This window comes from Harpia harpyja, chromosome 14, assembly GCF_026419915.1.
Source record: "Harpia harpyja isolate bHarHar1 chromosome 14, bHarHar1 primary haplotype, whole genome shotgun sequence".
Taxonomy (NCBI): Eukaryota; Metazoa; Chordata; class Aves; order Accipitriformes; family Accipitridae; genus Harpia; species Harpia harpyja.
The window spans coordinates 33,695,232-33,709,826 of record NC_068953.1 but is presented as its reverse complement, the minus strand read 5'-3'; the positions used below and the strand labels follow the sequence as shown (position 1 = coordinate 33,709,826).

Below are 14,595 nucleotides of genomic sequence, written 5' to 3'. Positions count from 1 at the left end.
CGGGCCCCGCTCCAAGGGCCGTCGCGCAGCGCGACCTCCCTCCCGCCTCCGGGGGGGCCGGGCTGAGGCCAGGCCCAGCCGCCGCCCTCGCCGTTCCGGTTCCGGGCCGGGGGGCGGCCGAGGAGGGCAGCCGACCTCTTCCGGCCGCTCGGAGCGGGTGAGGCTGGGGCCGCGGGAGGGGGCTGCCCCGAGCGGGAGCCCCGGGGCTGGGCCCGGCAGGGCGGCGCGGCCCTGCGCGGCAACCTCTTCCTGCGGCGCCGGCGGGGCTGGTCGCCTGCGCGCTGCGGGCCGGGGCCGGGGCCGGGGCCGCTCGCAGCTGCGGTGCGGCCACCGGCGCCTTCCCCCGCGTTCGCTGGGGCCGCGGGCGGCCTTGGGGGAGGGGGGTGGGGGGGTGAGGGCGGGGCGTAAGGCCGCTCGGTGCCCAGCGCTCGCCTGAAACTCCCGTCGCGGCTTTCCTAAGCGCGCCGGCCGGCGCCGCGGGGGGACGGGGATGGGTTTGGAAGCCGAACGGGCGGCGGACAAAGACGGCCCCGTTCCGGCGCGCCGCTTCCGTGCCCGTGGGGCATAGAGGCCTGTCGGTGTCGGCCGGGTAGCGACGCGGATCCGTCCCTCCTGCCTTCCCCGGCGGCCCGGTTTTCCTGCTGGTCGTTAATGCCGTGTGCTCTTGAGCGCTCTTAATCGTTGGTCAGTGTCTGAGGAATGATTTTTTTTTTTTTTTTAATTCTGTTTGCTCCTGCCGTGCGTTGTTCATTAAGGCCTCCGTTGTGGTTTTTTTAGGTTTTTTTTTCTTTTTTATTATTTTTTATTTTTTTTAAATGAGAGCGAGGACATAACGGGCGTGCAGAGCCGTGGATGATCAGGAAGGTGTCTAGCCCGTCTCGGTAAGCCATGGCCTATCAGCTGTATAGAAACACCACGCTGGGGAACAGTCTTCAGGAGAGCCTGGACGAGCTCATACAGGTGCGTGTAGGGTTTAGGGTCTGGGCAATTAGCTTGATAAAAAGGCTAGTTATTAAAACGGCTTTGTGGTTGCTGTATCGGGGTACCTATGGGCAATGTTTGGAAAACTTGCCGATTGAAATCAAAAGGTATTGGTGCTCCGTTCACGTGGGAAGGCTTTTTCTTAACGCTCTAGATGAAGGAAAATGTTTTATGTAGGTGGCATAATCCCCTGTTGCGTGGCCCAGTAAATGAACTGTCAGATTAATCTGGAATGCTGTAATTGAGTTCCTGCTCTTCTGATTGTTTCCAATGAATATTTATCAGAAGAAATCTTTGTGTAGCAAAAAAAATCACGTTAGCACATTGTTTCTTCTCTCAGAATTAAAATAGGAAAAAGGAAGTAAACATAGGAACATAATACTTCTGTAAGTTGTTCTTCTAGAGATCTGCTTCACATTAACTTTGTTTTGATGTTTTTGATTTTTACTGCATTTTTGAGTTTACTTTGAACCAACTCAAAACTGTTGTTTTTTTTTTAAACTAGTCACAGCAAATCACGCCTCAGCTGGCCCTTCAGGTGCTACTTCAGTTTGATAAAGCTATAAATTCGGCACTGGCACAACGAGTCAGGAACAGAGTCAATTTCAGGGTAAGATAGCAATATATAAAAGTTCTTCATGAGGTACACCAACTAAGCGTTGATGCAGAACGTTGTTAAAAGTTGTGCGCTCTAAACAAAAACTTACGAAGGTCCATTTTGACTTTGCAATAATGACTTTTTACATTTATATTTATAATCTGTATGCAGTTGTAAGGCTTGTTAATCTTATTTTGCCAGGGATCTTTTGAAGGAATGCAAAAATCAGAAACAGATTTGCTGGGTGGATGAAAACAGGGGGAGGGGCAAGAGGGAAATGCTCTGATGGGTAGCATTGCCATCCTCAGTGTCTTGCAGATGGGGAGAGAGACGTCTGCTTCTCTTAGTTGTACCTAGCAGAAGTGAGATGAGGCCAGAATTTCAGCCATATCTGTAATGTGAAGAGAGACTACAGAGTTGTAGATCTACCTGTATGCAAGTCACTGGATCATTTTGTAGCTGTTTTCTGTAGATATCATAGAAAAATAGGTTTGGGGGTTTTGCCCAGCCAGCCACCCTAATTAACGTCAGATAGCCAGCAAATTGTTAAATGTCAACTTGGTTGTAATTTTGAGGGAAAAAAAACCCAAAACCAAAACAGTTGTCCTGTTAACTTATGTCCTATTACTTCCTCTACAGTCTATGCAGAACCCATTAATGAAGTGATTTCTTAAGATTCTAAACCATATAGATGTGTTAAAAAGAGCGTAACTTTTCTTGAACATGCTTAATTTGCTTTGTCTATGTAACGTGGTATAGAAGACTGTTCAGAATGTGTTTACCGGATAAATTAAAAAAATGTTACTTGGAGCTTAAGTTCAAGAGTATCAGTTTAAAATACGTGAAGGTGAAGGCCAAAAGGTTTACATATCAACATCCTCAGTAATAACGTCAAAGATGAGGGATACCCCTTTATGTCACATAGGTCAGTTTTGTCATGATTTTATATTTAAACTATCGCTTTATTTAAACAATTGCAGAATTCACGTCTTGTTATGATCACTGCTGTAACTGATTTTTCTTATAGCCCATGCTTTAAGAAATCTTTTCTGATACTGATTCTTTATACACATTAGAAAAGTTATAAAACTTCTTAGCGTACCTGTGAAGCTTCCCCTTGGATAGACTATAATGTCCCTACATGGTCTTGAAAATTTCAGCCACTGGAGGGCATTTAAACTACAGTTCTCCTCAGAACTGCTTGCTTGCCAAGTTTGTATGCATTCAGGTTCACAGTTGACTTTATGGCAAACCTAGTTCTAGAAGGTACATAGTTCAGTAGATAGTAAACGTCATATTTTCTGTTACTTTTGGGATGCATCCTATAGAAAATGTCTCTTGTCTTTTTAAAGGGGTCTCTGAATACATACAGGTTCTGTGACAACGTATGGACATTTGTACTGAATGATGTTGAATTTAGGGAGGTCACTGAACTTGTGAAAGTGGATAAAGTGAAAATTGTAGCATGTGATGGAAAAAGTAAGTATGGAATATGATATAAATAAGCTGAAACACAAGACTTGATCATTTATAGAAAGCTTTGACCAAATGTCTGATTAAAGCTAGATTAATTGTATTATTCAGACAAAAGTAGGGCTCTGCACTCCCTTTAACATATGACGAGAAATGAAACAAAAGCAAGCTGAATGCTTCCCTAACTCATAAGCACTGAAATAGGAATGTGTTAGAGACTGCTGTATACCTGTTGTTGGGAAGTACGTACTAGTAGAGCAATTGGAAAGCTGGAAGTAATCTTAACTGAATTTCTGTGTGGTGATTTTTCTAGTATTAACCTGTTTGTTAGAACAGCACCATGTTTTATTGAATTCAAGGAGCGCTTCATCAGCCTGAGCAAGCAATTGTCCGAGAAAACTAAGCAGTTGTTCGCTTGATTTGATAGTAGAGGACCCAAGCACATGAAAAGCTTGTGCTAGCATTTGCAAATCATATTATAAGATTTATATATTGTTCAACAGGCCCACTGTATGTACACTGCTTACAGGAGTTTATGTTCCATATCTGCTTGACTGGATTACTTTTGTCAATGTTCCTTGAAATTCTTTACTGGAAAAAGTCATTGAGTGACTTTTGTGGCAAGCTGGTTTATAACTTTTAAGACCATTGATGTGGCAGAAGATTGCTAAAGATGTGTGAAATGGTGCCGCTTTTTTCATTCCCGGGGAGTGATGCTAAAAGGAAGAACTGAGAATGGAAAAGGCTTTATTTAAATATACCCTAGACCTCTGAAACAGGTTCTTCATGGCTTCCTGATCCAGGCATGATTAGAGTAGTCACTTCAAGTGACTTGTAGTTCTGAACAGTTGACAGAATTTATTGTTTGCTCAACTTCTGGTATTAGCCAAGCATATAATCTTACTCTGTTTATTTTTTGTGTGGTTATTGTAGCTAGTAGAAGAAACCTTACTTTCCAAGTACTGATCATTTTCACTCATGATAAAGTATGCAGATAAGATTTAAAGAACTGGGTGACTTAAAGTTGCTATTAACATTACGGCCTTTTTTTCCCACAAGAAGTTAACTTGCTAAAGGGATGTAGTAAACACTGATCTGTCTTTCTGCATATCCAAGTTACCTATTTTTTCTATAGGTCTAAGAACAAGAAAGCAGTAATGGTAGTAATACCAGAAGTTGCACTGGTCTTAATTGGTGTGTCTGCCACAAGTTCAGAACAGAGACTTCCTCTCAATTATTTTATGAAGATCATGCTCATTCTTGCATCTGTTTCAAAATGCATAATGAACTATAGCCCACATTCCATAGGAGTTTATGCTACTGGATGTGCAAACCCCTTTCTCAGATCATGTGATTTAGCCAGATGTGCTTGTGGCTGACTGCAGTAAAGTGTGTGTGTATCACTACAAGTTAGAGCAAAGCTCCTTGTATTCTTAATGCCTTAATAGCAAATGATGTGTGTGCACAACCTTGAAGTTTTGTGCTGGCCATTTTCAATGTTGCTAACTGAAGTGAATCAGCACAAGCAGTTCATGCATCACATTGATAGCAGTGGAGGGAACTGGGTAGGTACAGAACATGTTCTAAAATGCTTGGGGAATGCTTTTGAGCTTGTGGAAGGTGTTAGAGAATGGTACTGGTTTTCTTTAATTTATATTCAACTGTAGTGGGGGTATGTGTTACTCTCTTTCTTTTTTCTTTCCTAGATACTGGTTCCAATACTGCAGAATGAATAGAACTGTGGTTTGTCTGCAATATTTTCTGTTGATACGCAGCACTTTCTGGAGAGAAGCATGGAAAGGGACTGTGTTCATACTTAATTCTTGTGATGCAGATGTGTTAATCCATACTAGAAAGCGTCACAGAATGACAGCGGAAGAAATACCTGTAGCATTTCTTCAGTTCACCTTATAGGGCATGAATACAATGTTACTTTTTTTTTTTTTTTTTAAATTACAACTGATACTGTTGCCTTTTTTGTTCAAAATAATTTCTGTAATAAACTTTTATTTAAAAACTTGTGAATGAGCGATCATTGGAAAACTTTGTTTAAAAACAATCATTAATGTAATATATTCTCCCAATATTGTTTAAGTGTGTTTAGAGTAATGTTGCAAATGCAAAGGTCTTTCAGTTACAGGGTTCCGAGTATGGTTGCGCTGATTAGTATTGCAAGAAATGGCTGTTTCAGAATGATGGAGGAGGACATCAACAAAAGCTTAGCAGCTCATGCTGGCCAGTATATTTGTCTATTTTGTTACTGCATCTTTCTGTCTATAAATTTGTCCATTTGGTACCCTCTGCTAATAATACACTAACCCAAGTGTTAAAGTTATTGCACAGCTAATCAAATTGAAATAATGAAATTGAGTCTCATAAGATTGCACTATATTCTCAACAAATGTTAGTGCTGCTTGTTTTAATGTCTTGCTAATTGTTTTTTGTATTTATGTGGAATACATTTAATTGGGCACCTGGCCAAGAGGATTTCAGCGAAAGAGTTGAGCTATGAATTTTGAGATATCAAATAGATAACTTTGTTTTTTTTAGATATATACATTCCACTGAATAACTCCAATCAAGAAACCCTTGAAAATATTTTCTTCACTATAAGTATGAATATAATATACTGACAGCTCATTTGTCCAACTTGACAGCAGTGACTGTTCCAGTGTGGTCATAGGAATGCTAGCTGCCTTAGTGTCAAATACATTTATTTTTGACAGTAGGCTACTTATAGACCACTAGAAACTGGAAACCATACAAAAGAAAAGTCGGGGGTAACAGTTTTCAGATCAGTCTAAATCTTTAGTTTGTGCTGAAACTGGAGCATAATTTACATGTTGAAACCTTTACGTGTCAGTGGCCCAGTCTATTAAAGTAATAAAGCTTTAGTATCTCTTCTAATACCTTTCCAGACTGATATGTTATAGTTCTCTAAATCCTACCTTTGGACATCAAAGGATATATATTTAGGTTTTGGTTAACTTCTGCTTCCCTCACTTCAAGTGAGAAAGGAGTTCACAAACTTGCTTGCTAGACTGTTCCAAGTATTATGTTTACCATTGATTTTTTTGTCTTGTATCTATGCTAAATGTCCTTTGCTGCAAACTGCAGATTGGTAGGTAACCATTTTTGAAACCAGAAGAACAGACTATTGCTCTCATTTGAACAGCACAGTAAGTATCTGTTGAGGTCATTATCTTAAAGGATGCAAATGTGTACCTGTATCATGGTTTTCTCTTTTTCTACATCAGACTCAATCTTGTAGTTTTAAACATTTTTTTGTTCCTAGTAGTCATGTGGTAAACTGAATTTCAGCCCTTATAAGTATAAAAGTTTGCTGTTCCTGCCTCCAACTCTTTGCAGTCTCTTCCTGTCTCTGGACAGAAACTTCTCAATCTCCAGTTCTCTGTAGCCTTTGGACTCCCTTCTAATGCAAATAATTATATATCTGATTTTGTTCCAATTAAGTGTGCACTTTTATATTTACTATAGCATTTTTCCATTAAAAACATGTACTAGAGAAGCACAGTTGTACTGATGATGTGAGGTTACTGTGTGGAATGGATTTATGTTTGCATTTCATTGACACTCCTTTATCAGATTTGTGTTTCAACAGTTGCATACTACAACTGTAGCACTCCCAGGATTACTGCTACCTTAGCTGTTAATTGAAAGGAAAAGAAATTTTAACTGAAAAAGAAAATAATGTAATGAATATATATACTAAGAAAAATTACAAATGAAGGGAGAAATTGTGTTGACAAAGATGTCTGCTACTTAGTCATCAGTGAAATTCAAATCAATGTGAGCAGGAATCAGAAATTACTACGTTCATAATTCAGGACAACTTTACTGACTTTTTTAAAAAAAAGATTAGTCCCATTGAAGCTCTAGACTTGTGTCGTGGTTTAACCCCAGCCAGCAACTAAACACCACGCAGCCGCTCACTCACTCCCCCCCCACCCAGTGGGAGGGGGGAGAAAATTGGGAAAAGAAGCAAAACCCGTGGGTTGAGATAAGAACGGTTTAATAGAACAGAAAAGAAGAAACTAATAATGATAATGATAACACTAATAAAATGACAACAGCAATAATGAAAGGATTGGAATGTACAAATGATACGCAGTGCAATTGCTCACCACCCGCCGACCGACACCCAGCCAGTCCCCCGAGCGGCGAATCCCCGCCCCCCACTTCCCCGTTTCTGTACTGGATGGGACGTCACATGGTATGGAATACCCCGTTGGCCAGTTTGGGTCAGCTGCCCTGGCTGTGTCCTGTGCCAACTCCTTGTGCCCCTCCAGCTTTCTCACTGGCTGGGCATGAGAAGCTGAAAAATCCTTGACATTAGTCTAAACACTACTGAGCAACAACTGAAAACATCAGTGTTATCAACATTCTTCGCTCTGAACTCAAAACATAGCACTGTACCAGCTACTAGGAAGACAGTTAACTCTATCCCAGCTGAAACCAGGACAACTTGGCCCATTGGAAGGAGAAGGTGATGGGATACTCCCTGTGCTGATGCATAATAGTAATAACTTTGAATTGTATACCCTGCTTATCTGGCGGTTCCTATTCGGCTTAAAAACTGAGATTTGAATATTGCCTTGCCTTGTAAGGAAGCATTTGAAAAGGAGATGGACATTCTGAAATGAATTTAAATGCTCTGTACCCGAGTCTTACTGTACTGAAAAAATGGGCAAATGCTTAAGTGACGCTGATGTTCTTGATTAGCTTGTTGTTTACGCTGAGTTAGGTGAGTGGCAAAAAGTGACATACATGAAATATATATTAAATGTTATGGATGCTTCTGAACTATTCTAAGATTTTTCCTTTTGCTAATAATAATGTAGTCTTAAAAGAAATGCACAACAGACTTTAAAGATTTTTGGAGCAACTGGAATGGTTGGGGACAGGAAGCAATCTGTTCCTGGGCACAGTGATAACGAAGGGGCTGTGTGCTGCGGAAATCCGTGTAATTTAGTCTGTGTGAAAGGCTACGAAGCATGCACAAATGGGGAGTAAGGGAATGTTTTAGATGAAACAGCAAACAAATGAGTAGGAACAAGTGGGCAGGCATAACATACATTTCTGTAATCTAGACATTGCTCTCAAGCCGAAAGTCTGAGAAGGCCTTTAATACAAAACAAGAAGAGAGAAGTTACCAAACAAAAACTGAAGGAAAGAAAGGCAAACATGTACCCTGAATCTTTTGTGTTCCTGCTGCCTGGCTAATTATTGGTGGTATTAAAAGCTTTATTTTACATCTGGTTAATGTTTTAATATCACTGTTTAAAATTTTCTGGTAATGTAGGGTAGCTCTGTTTGATTATGGCAAATGCATCAAGCTGTTGTTCTGCAAACCAGTTTTCCACTCATGGCAGAATCCTTGTCTTCTGGGTACTCTATTTAATTTACAAAATACATATTTTGTTATAAGTTTGACTATTTTTTTTTTTCCTAAAATTAGCTTACATATGCATCTTCTGTCCCCTCCATGACAGTGCAGTGTTAGGCAATGCAGCTATCTGGTATTTTTGCATCTGTGGGATGTTTCTAGGACATGGAATTCGAATTTGGAGGCATATAGACTACTGAGTTTACCTGGGTACACAAAGAATACTTGAACTTTTGTGATCAGTGCTATTCTTTGTTCTTGTGGTCTGTTGTCCTTGAAAGCCAAAGGACAATCTGTGCATATGCAACAGAGAAGCAGTTGGCAGCCTTGTTCCTGGCACAGTTACGTTACAGTGCAGAAGCTCTACGTACCACTTCTTTAGTGTTTATTTGTTCAGTGAATATACTGTTGAAAAGTGCAGAAGTTAGTGTTGGTTTTGTGTATGTGAAGAAACAACATAAATAAGGGTTGCTTTATGGTTTAAAGCTTCTAAAGTAAACTTCACAGAAGTCTGGTGTTCCAACCTGATCTGTCTTTTTCCCTGTATTTTGTTTGGAAATACTCTAATACTCTCTGTTCCTAGCTCACCTCTAGTCTGTCTGTCTGTCTGTCTCTCTCGTTTCTAAACTATCCTTTTTTCTTAAAACTCCCCATTCAGCTTAAAGTATTTACCCTGTTGACTCTGCCATCTCTTTAGAAAATGGCTCTTTAGGCATACTGAGGTGTAAATAATTCTTGGGAATAACCTTTTTGATGTCTAGAATTGCTCCAGTGATGCCTCGGGGAGTATCTGCCTATGGGATGAAGACTGCTGCCTGCTCCCTGCAGAAGAGAAGTTTGCCTATGCTTCTGGAGGAATTAATTCCTGCAAACCTCACAGCTGTCAACACAAGCTCTTACACTAGCTTGGCAGCACACATTCTTTTTGGCTTTAACCATGTTTCTGGGATGGTGTTTGTCCAGGCCCTGGATCTGCTACTGCTGTGGAGACTGTTTCAGTTCACTGAAGGAGAGGGGAGCAAAAAGAAGGTAGGGGGATCTGGTGCCAATATACTTCCTGCTTTTTATTGCTTTAGTTGCCATAACTTTCTTGCCACTTGTTATTTTTTGTATTTGAATTTGAGCTCCATGTTCATATGATTAACATGCTTCGTGGTCTTGGAAGATTTGTTGAACTTATACCTAGAAGTGTTAACTGCACTTTTGTTATACTAAGCTATTTTAATATCCAGTGGAAGACAAACCATCTCACTTGCTACAGCATCAGCATACTTGCTGCTGCCTATTTGGTTCTTCCTTGCCTGTAGTGTTATGGACCAATTAATTTATTTGGGTTTTTTGTTGATTTCCTTCAGAAAGGTCACAGTTGCTTCCACCTATCAGTAGCAGAGAGAAAGTAAAAGATACCTTTGCACCCTGGCCTCGAGTTGGAATGGATGTTTCTATTTAGAAAGTAAATTAACTAGAAGTGAAGAAAAGGAAAGAATAAACACCAACACAGAAGTGTCTGTGCATGACTGCCTGTGTTTAAACACGGCTTCCAAGAAAAAGGATTTTGTGAGTTCCATAAGTGCGCAAAACAGGATGTTATCTGAAGTAAGCTGTTTGCTCAGAGATGTCAATACCTGACTTTAAATGTTATCAGAGAGACACAAATTAAAGGAAAAGTGCAGAGCAGGAAGAATTTATGATTAATTCCTAGAAGACAAATTTATCAGGATCATTATGTACTTTTATACGATGACTAGGTACAATGAGGTAGATGAGAGTTACTCAAAATACAGATATTTGGTTTTAAGGATCTCAGCAGCTTAGGAGGTAGTATTTCAGTTAAGGTACTAGTGACTTGGTTTTGCTTTTTTGTATTCTAAAAGTTCCGGGCTGCAGGGATGGAAAGTAGGAGCATGGTAAAAAGCATTCTAACTTTAGTAAGACTGTACTGGGAGATGCGGACTTTTCCTTCACTGTAACTTGAAGGGTAACATTTGTTAGGAAAATAGCTTTGCTCAAAGATAACTGTATAAATTAGCCATTATGGTTAGTAGGTAGTAAGTCACAGATACATTAATATTTTGCTTTTCATCTTGTGCTAAAAGAGCCTGCACCCTCCAAGGAAGTGGAAAATAGGAAAATAGTTCATTGAGAGTCTAGTTAATGTTTCATGGTCACTGCTGTTGCAGTCAAAAGAAAAAGGACATCCTAACCCAGTTCCCTGAATCAATTTTACTCATGACTGCAAATACTTTACTGGTATTTTGTTCCCATAGGTCATGTTTGCTTCTAGTTTGTTCAGAATTTATTACCTGGTTTCCTCTGAATTTATTTCAATTGACCCATGTCTTTATGGGTCATATGATCATATAGAACATGAAAGAAATGCAAAGCAAGAAGGAAATAGACCCTCCTAACTAGAGTTAAGAAGAGCTGTTCATGGACCTGCTGTGAAAATAGGTATTATGCCAGTTTCAGCTCACATTAGGTTGTTCTTGTAAAAATAAGGTGAAAACTACTTGGAAATAAAGTATAAATTAAAGCCAGGTGCTTAAAAAAAAAGTTATTCGATTTCAGAATTATAGTTTCATCTTCCTCATGTGCATATCTTGAAAGCTAAATGGCAATTTGCAACATATTTCCTCCTTAAACAACTGGTGGTTTATTTAAAGTTCAGGTGGTTAGTTAACAATTGACTGTAAACTGAAGTGTCAGGAGTAAATTTTCATCCTCTCACTGGACAAAGTTAACACTAGTATTTCTGATAGGACTGTATTTCCAATTTGGATAGCCCAAGATTTTACTGATGAAGTTCATATGGGGTTTAGCCTATTTTTTAGAGGTGATACTATATTGTGATATGCAAATGCTACTTTGGGCTACAGCTTGTCCTACTCTATTTGAAGTTTATTCTTTTTTCAGTTCTGCAGCTAACCTTGGCAAGTTACAACCTTTCTTTGTGCCCTGTTGCCAGTTTTCTAAGATGCTAGCTACCTTATTTCGAAGACACTTTGAGATCTCTGGAATACTAAGTTATATATTAGGGTTGAGTGATATTTTTTATCGTCATTTGTAATGGTAAGGAGACGTAAATCTTTTTTTTTTTTTCTTTTTCTTTTCTGTATCACTGATTTGACATGTGACTGCACTCATAAATCTGACATTTCTAATGCCTTTGGAAGAGGAAATGCTGAGAACGTTCCTTTGTAAGAATCTTTTTGTCTTAGTCACCTTCTGAATTTGGGAGTAGTCTTGTTCTTTCAGAAGGAATTAAGTTACTACTAAAAGGAGAGGGTGAGTTGAAAATAAATTTGCACAAGATATGCCTTTGGTTTTGGAAGCAAATCATCTGAGATAACTTGTGAGTAGTAACACCAACAGAAACTGAAAATTTTCTTTGAATCAAGAAAATTGGATGTTGGAAGTTCAAAAGTTGTTTGCATCTCCAGATACTAATGCCAGAACATGCGTTTTTGTACAAATCGGTGATCTCTTTGAATGGAGAAGGCTGTGTAGGCTATGTTGTTAGGTAACTGCTGTCCCTATTAAGTGTGTTGCCAAGCTGGTTTTTTGGTATGCTGGTTTCACCTGAGGCCTTCATATTCTATGGGCAAGCTCTTTCAAATGTGGATAAATGCTTAGATTCTCTGTCTCCGGGTCTAACCTGGAAGAGCAGAGATTGTAACAAGTAACGTTAAAAGAAAAATTATTTTGACTTTGCTAAAAGACTTACCATGGAATAGATTTGAAGTGGTGCTTTTTTTTCCACCCTCCAGATCTAAATACTTGTCACTGTCTCTCCATCTGTAATATTTTTTGTCAGGGCAGTGTCTGTCAATAGTAGATGAAACACTGTTATTTAAATAGTATGTACAAGCAATACTCCATATTTCTCAGAGAAGAAACAGCTGAAGAAGTTAAACATATTTACAGAGTGAAGGGGATAAAAATTACTGTTAACAAATCTGTAAGTAACCTGTAAATATATATATATATCTTTCTTTACAGGTACATTTGCAAAATAATAGAGAGGTTCGTCTCTCAACAATCTTTCACTATTTCAGGCTGGGGTTCCTTCCACCCCCCAAACACCTTTTCACTTTTTGTAGGTGCTCAGAAGGTTCTTTGAGAAATAAATTATTTAGATCTTCTTACAGATATCCATTTCATGGACGAGTTTGGTTTTGATGCAATTCCTTAGAATAGAGAAGTATGGGGTTTGGGTTTAGGTTTTTTTTTCTCCATGAATATGAACCTTTTTTCTCTATTTTCCAAGGAAAAAAGACAACACCTTGCCATAGTCAGAAACACACTGACCCCGCTCTGCCTGATTTAGTCCGGAAACTTGAACTACCCCCAGTCCCCAATGAACCACTGGCAGTAGTTTACCATTTGGGGCTAATATGTATTAACTTCAAGTAAATGGAAGGGCTCCAACAAGGAAAATCAGATTAGGCAGCAGTGGTTAGATGCAGTCTTCTGTGCTGGGAGACTTGAGTTTTTACCCTGAGTCTGCAGAGAAGTTTTGTTCTAAACCAATGTACTGGACATGGAGATGTTTGCTATTTAATGTTGAATTTGCTGCTGAAACCATTTTAAAATTCTCTGTGTTACTATCAGGTTCACATAAAGCTCTAATCTCTGTTGTAGCAAATGTCTCTTTATGTAAGTTGGAAAGAGTTTCCCACTGGGACCAGCAATCCTATCACTTTATTTGCTGTTTTTGAATAAACAAATGTCCAATGATATTTGACACACATTGGGTGTTTATGTTCAAGAGCTTTTCTTGCCAGTAGTTGGGGTTTTTGCCTATAATGTTTGCTGTGAAATCACCATGGCATTTTAAAAATCAGCATTTTACAACCAAGTTAATTTTAAAATGTCTAACAATATTGCAATGACACACCTTTTCAAGTCAGTTATTTCATCTTCTCATCCTATTTAAATTAGTGTTTTCAAGATCTGTGTGATTGCAGTCTTAACTTCTTCTAAACGTAGCTGGGTGCTATGGAATTGCTTCAGATGTTCTTTGTATAATGCTAATTCTCCACTGGATACCTTGAATTTATGAAGGTGAGAGTGTTTACTGACAAAAAAAATTACTTGAAGATTTTTTGGTAGTACAAAGACAACTGAATTAATCCCTCAGCATTATAGGTAATGAAAAGCTGTTGGATCCAGGGAAAGTGGCTGGCTTTAATGTGAGAAGGTGGGAAAAATATATGTGGGTGAGATACAGAAGTTCACAAATCTTTCAGCTTCTAGAAACTTAAGAAAACAACGTGTTGGATGATTGCTTTGTTCATCTAAAAGGCCAGGTACACTACTGGATACAGCAATTATATTACCGAGAGCACTACTCACAAAAATCTCTTTTCCCGGGGGAGGGAAAGAGAGAGGATGTTGCAAAAATGTAGGTTTGCACACCATTAACTACATAAACATCCCTCTCCCTGTATTACAGATGGAGAAGTAGGGTGCGGAGGGGTTAACTGGTTTAATGGCTCTGCCTAGGAGCACCACCAGTCCTCCTCAGAGGACTACAGAATACCAAAGAGCCATCTATTTTAGTATATTTGATTTTATTGAAGGATTTTTTTTTTTTTATGGCTAATAGCTATTGACAGAATTTAAACCGATGCAAAAGCAGCAGCCAGATGCTAAGCTGAGCAGTGCAGCAGGTGCCAGGAGTGCATGGCCTGGGGGTGCTTTGTAGAAAAGCAAATAAATTGTAGTTTCAGCTCTGCTTGTAGCAGGACGTGGAGTCACCGTGGTCCATGACCTGGCCCTGCCTGTCTACAGCAAGAAGCCCTGGGGTCACTTTTGCCAACAGGCTGTAGGAGAATGGAAAAACACGCTACCCCCGTTTCTTTAAGACGGTCTGTCAGAAAGCTGCCGTCTCTGAGGAGAAGCCCGCGCGCCGGGGGACAGTGGAGAGGAGGAGGCAGGGCAGGGGAGGCTGAGCCCTCCCGCCCTTCGACACCGGGCATTCCCTCCGCCAAGCCCCGCCGAGGCGGCCCCCGGGGCGCACCGTCCGTATCCCCCCCCCCGGCCCCAGGGGGCCGCGCGGCTCTTCCGACCGTTAGCTACCTCGCGCGCCCGCCGGCTCTGAGCGCGCGCGGCCGACTTCTCGGGAGACCTCCAA

At 40.2% G+C, this 14,595-nt stretch overlaps 1 protein-coding gene across 2 annotated transcripts; it reads left to right on the top strand.

Moving 5' to 3' along the window:
• The first annotated feature begins 66 nt into the window (after positions 1-66).
• GTF2A2 (general transcription factor IIA subunit 2) lies at positions 67-5,077 on the top strand. Of its 2 annotated transcripts, none has more exons than XM_052808550.1 (5): positions 67-157; positions 821-960; positions 1,487-1,591; positions 2,932-3,058; positions 4,759-5,077. In XM_052808550.1, the coding sequence occupies exons 2-5, from the start codon at positions 889-891 to the stop codon at positions 4,782-4,784; spliced, it is 330 nt and encodes a 109-aa protein (XP_052664510.1). In that variant the 5' UTR covers positions 67-157; positions 821-888; the 3' UTR covers positions 4,785-5,077. The 2 variants fall into 2 exon arrangements, with proteins under 2 accessions (XP_052664510.1, XP_052664512.1); XM_052808552.1 differs by lacking the exon at positions 67-157 and adding an exon at positions 410-684.
• Positions 5,078-14,595: the final 9,518 nt, after the last annotated feature.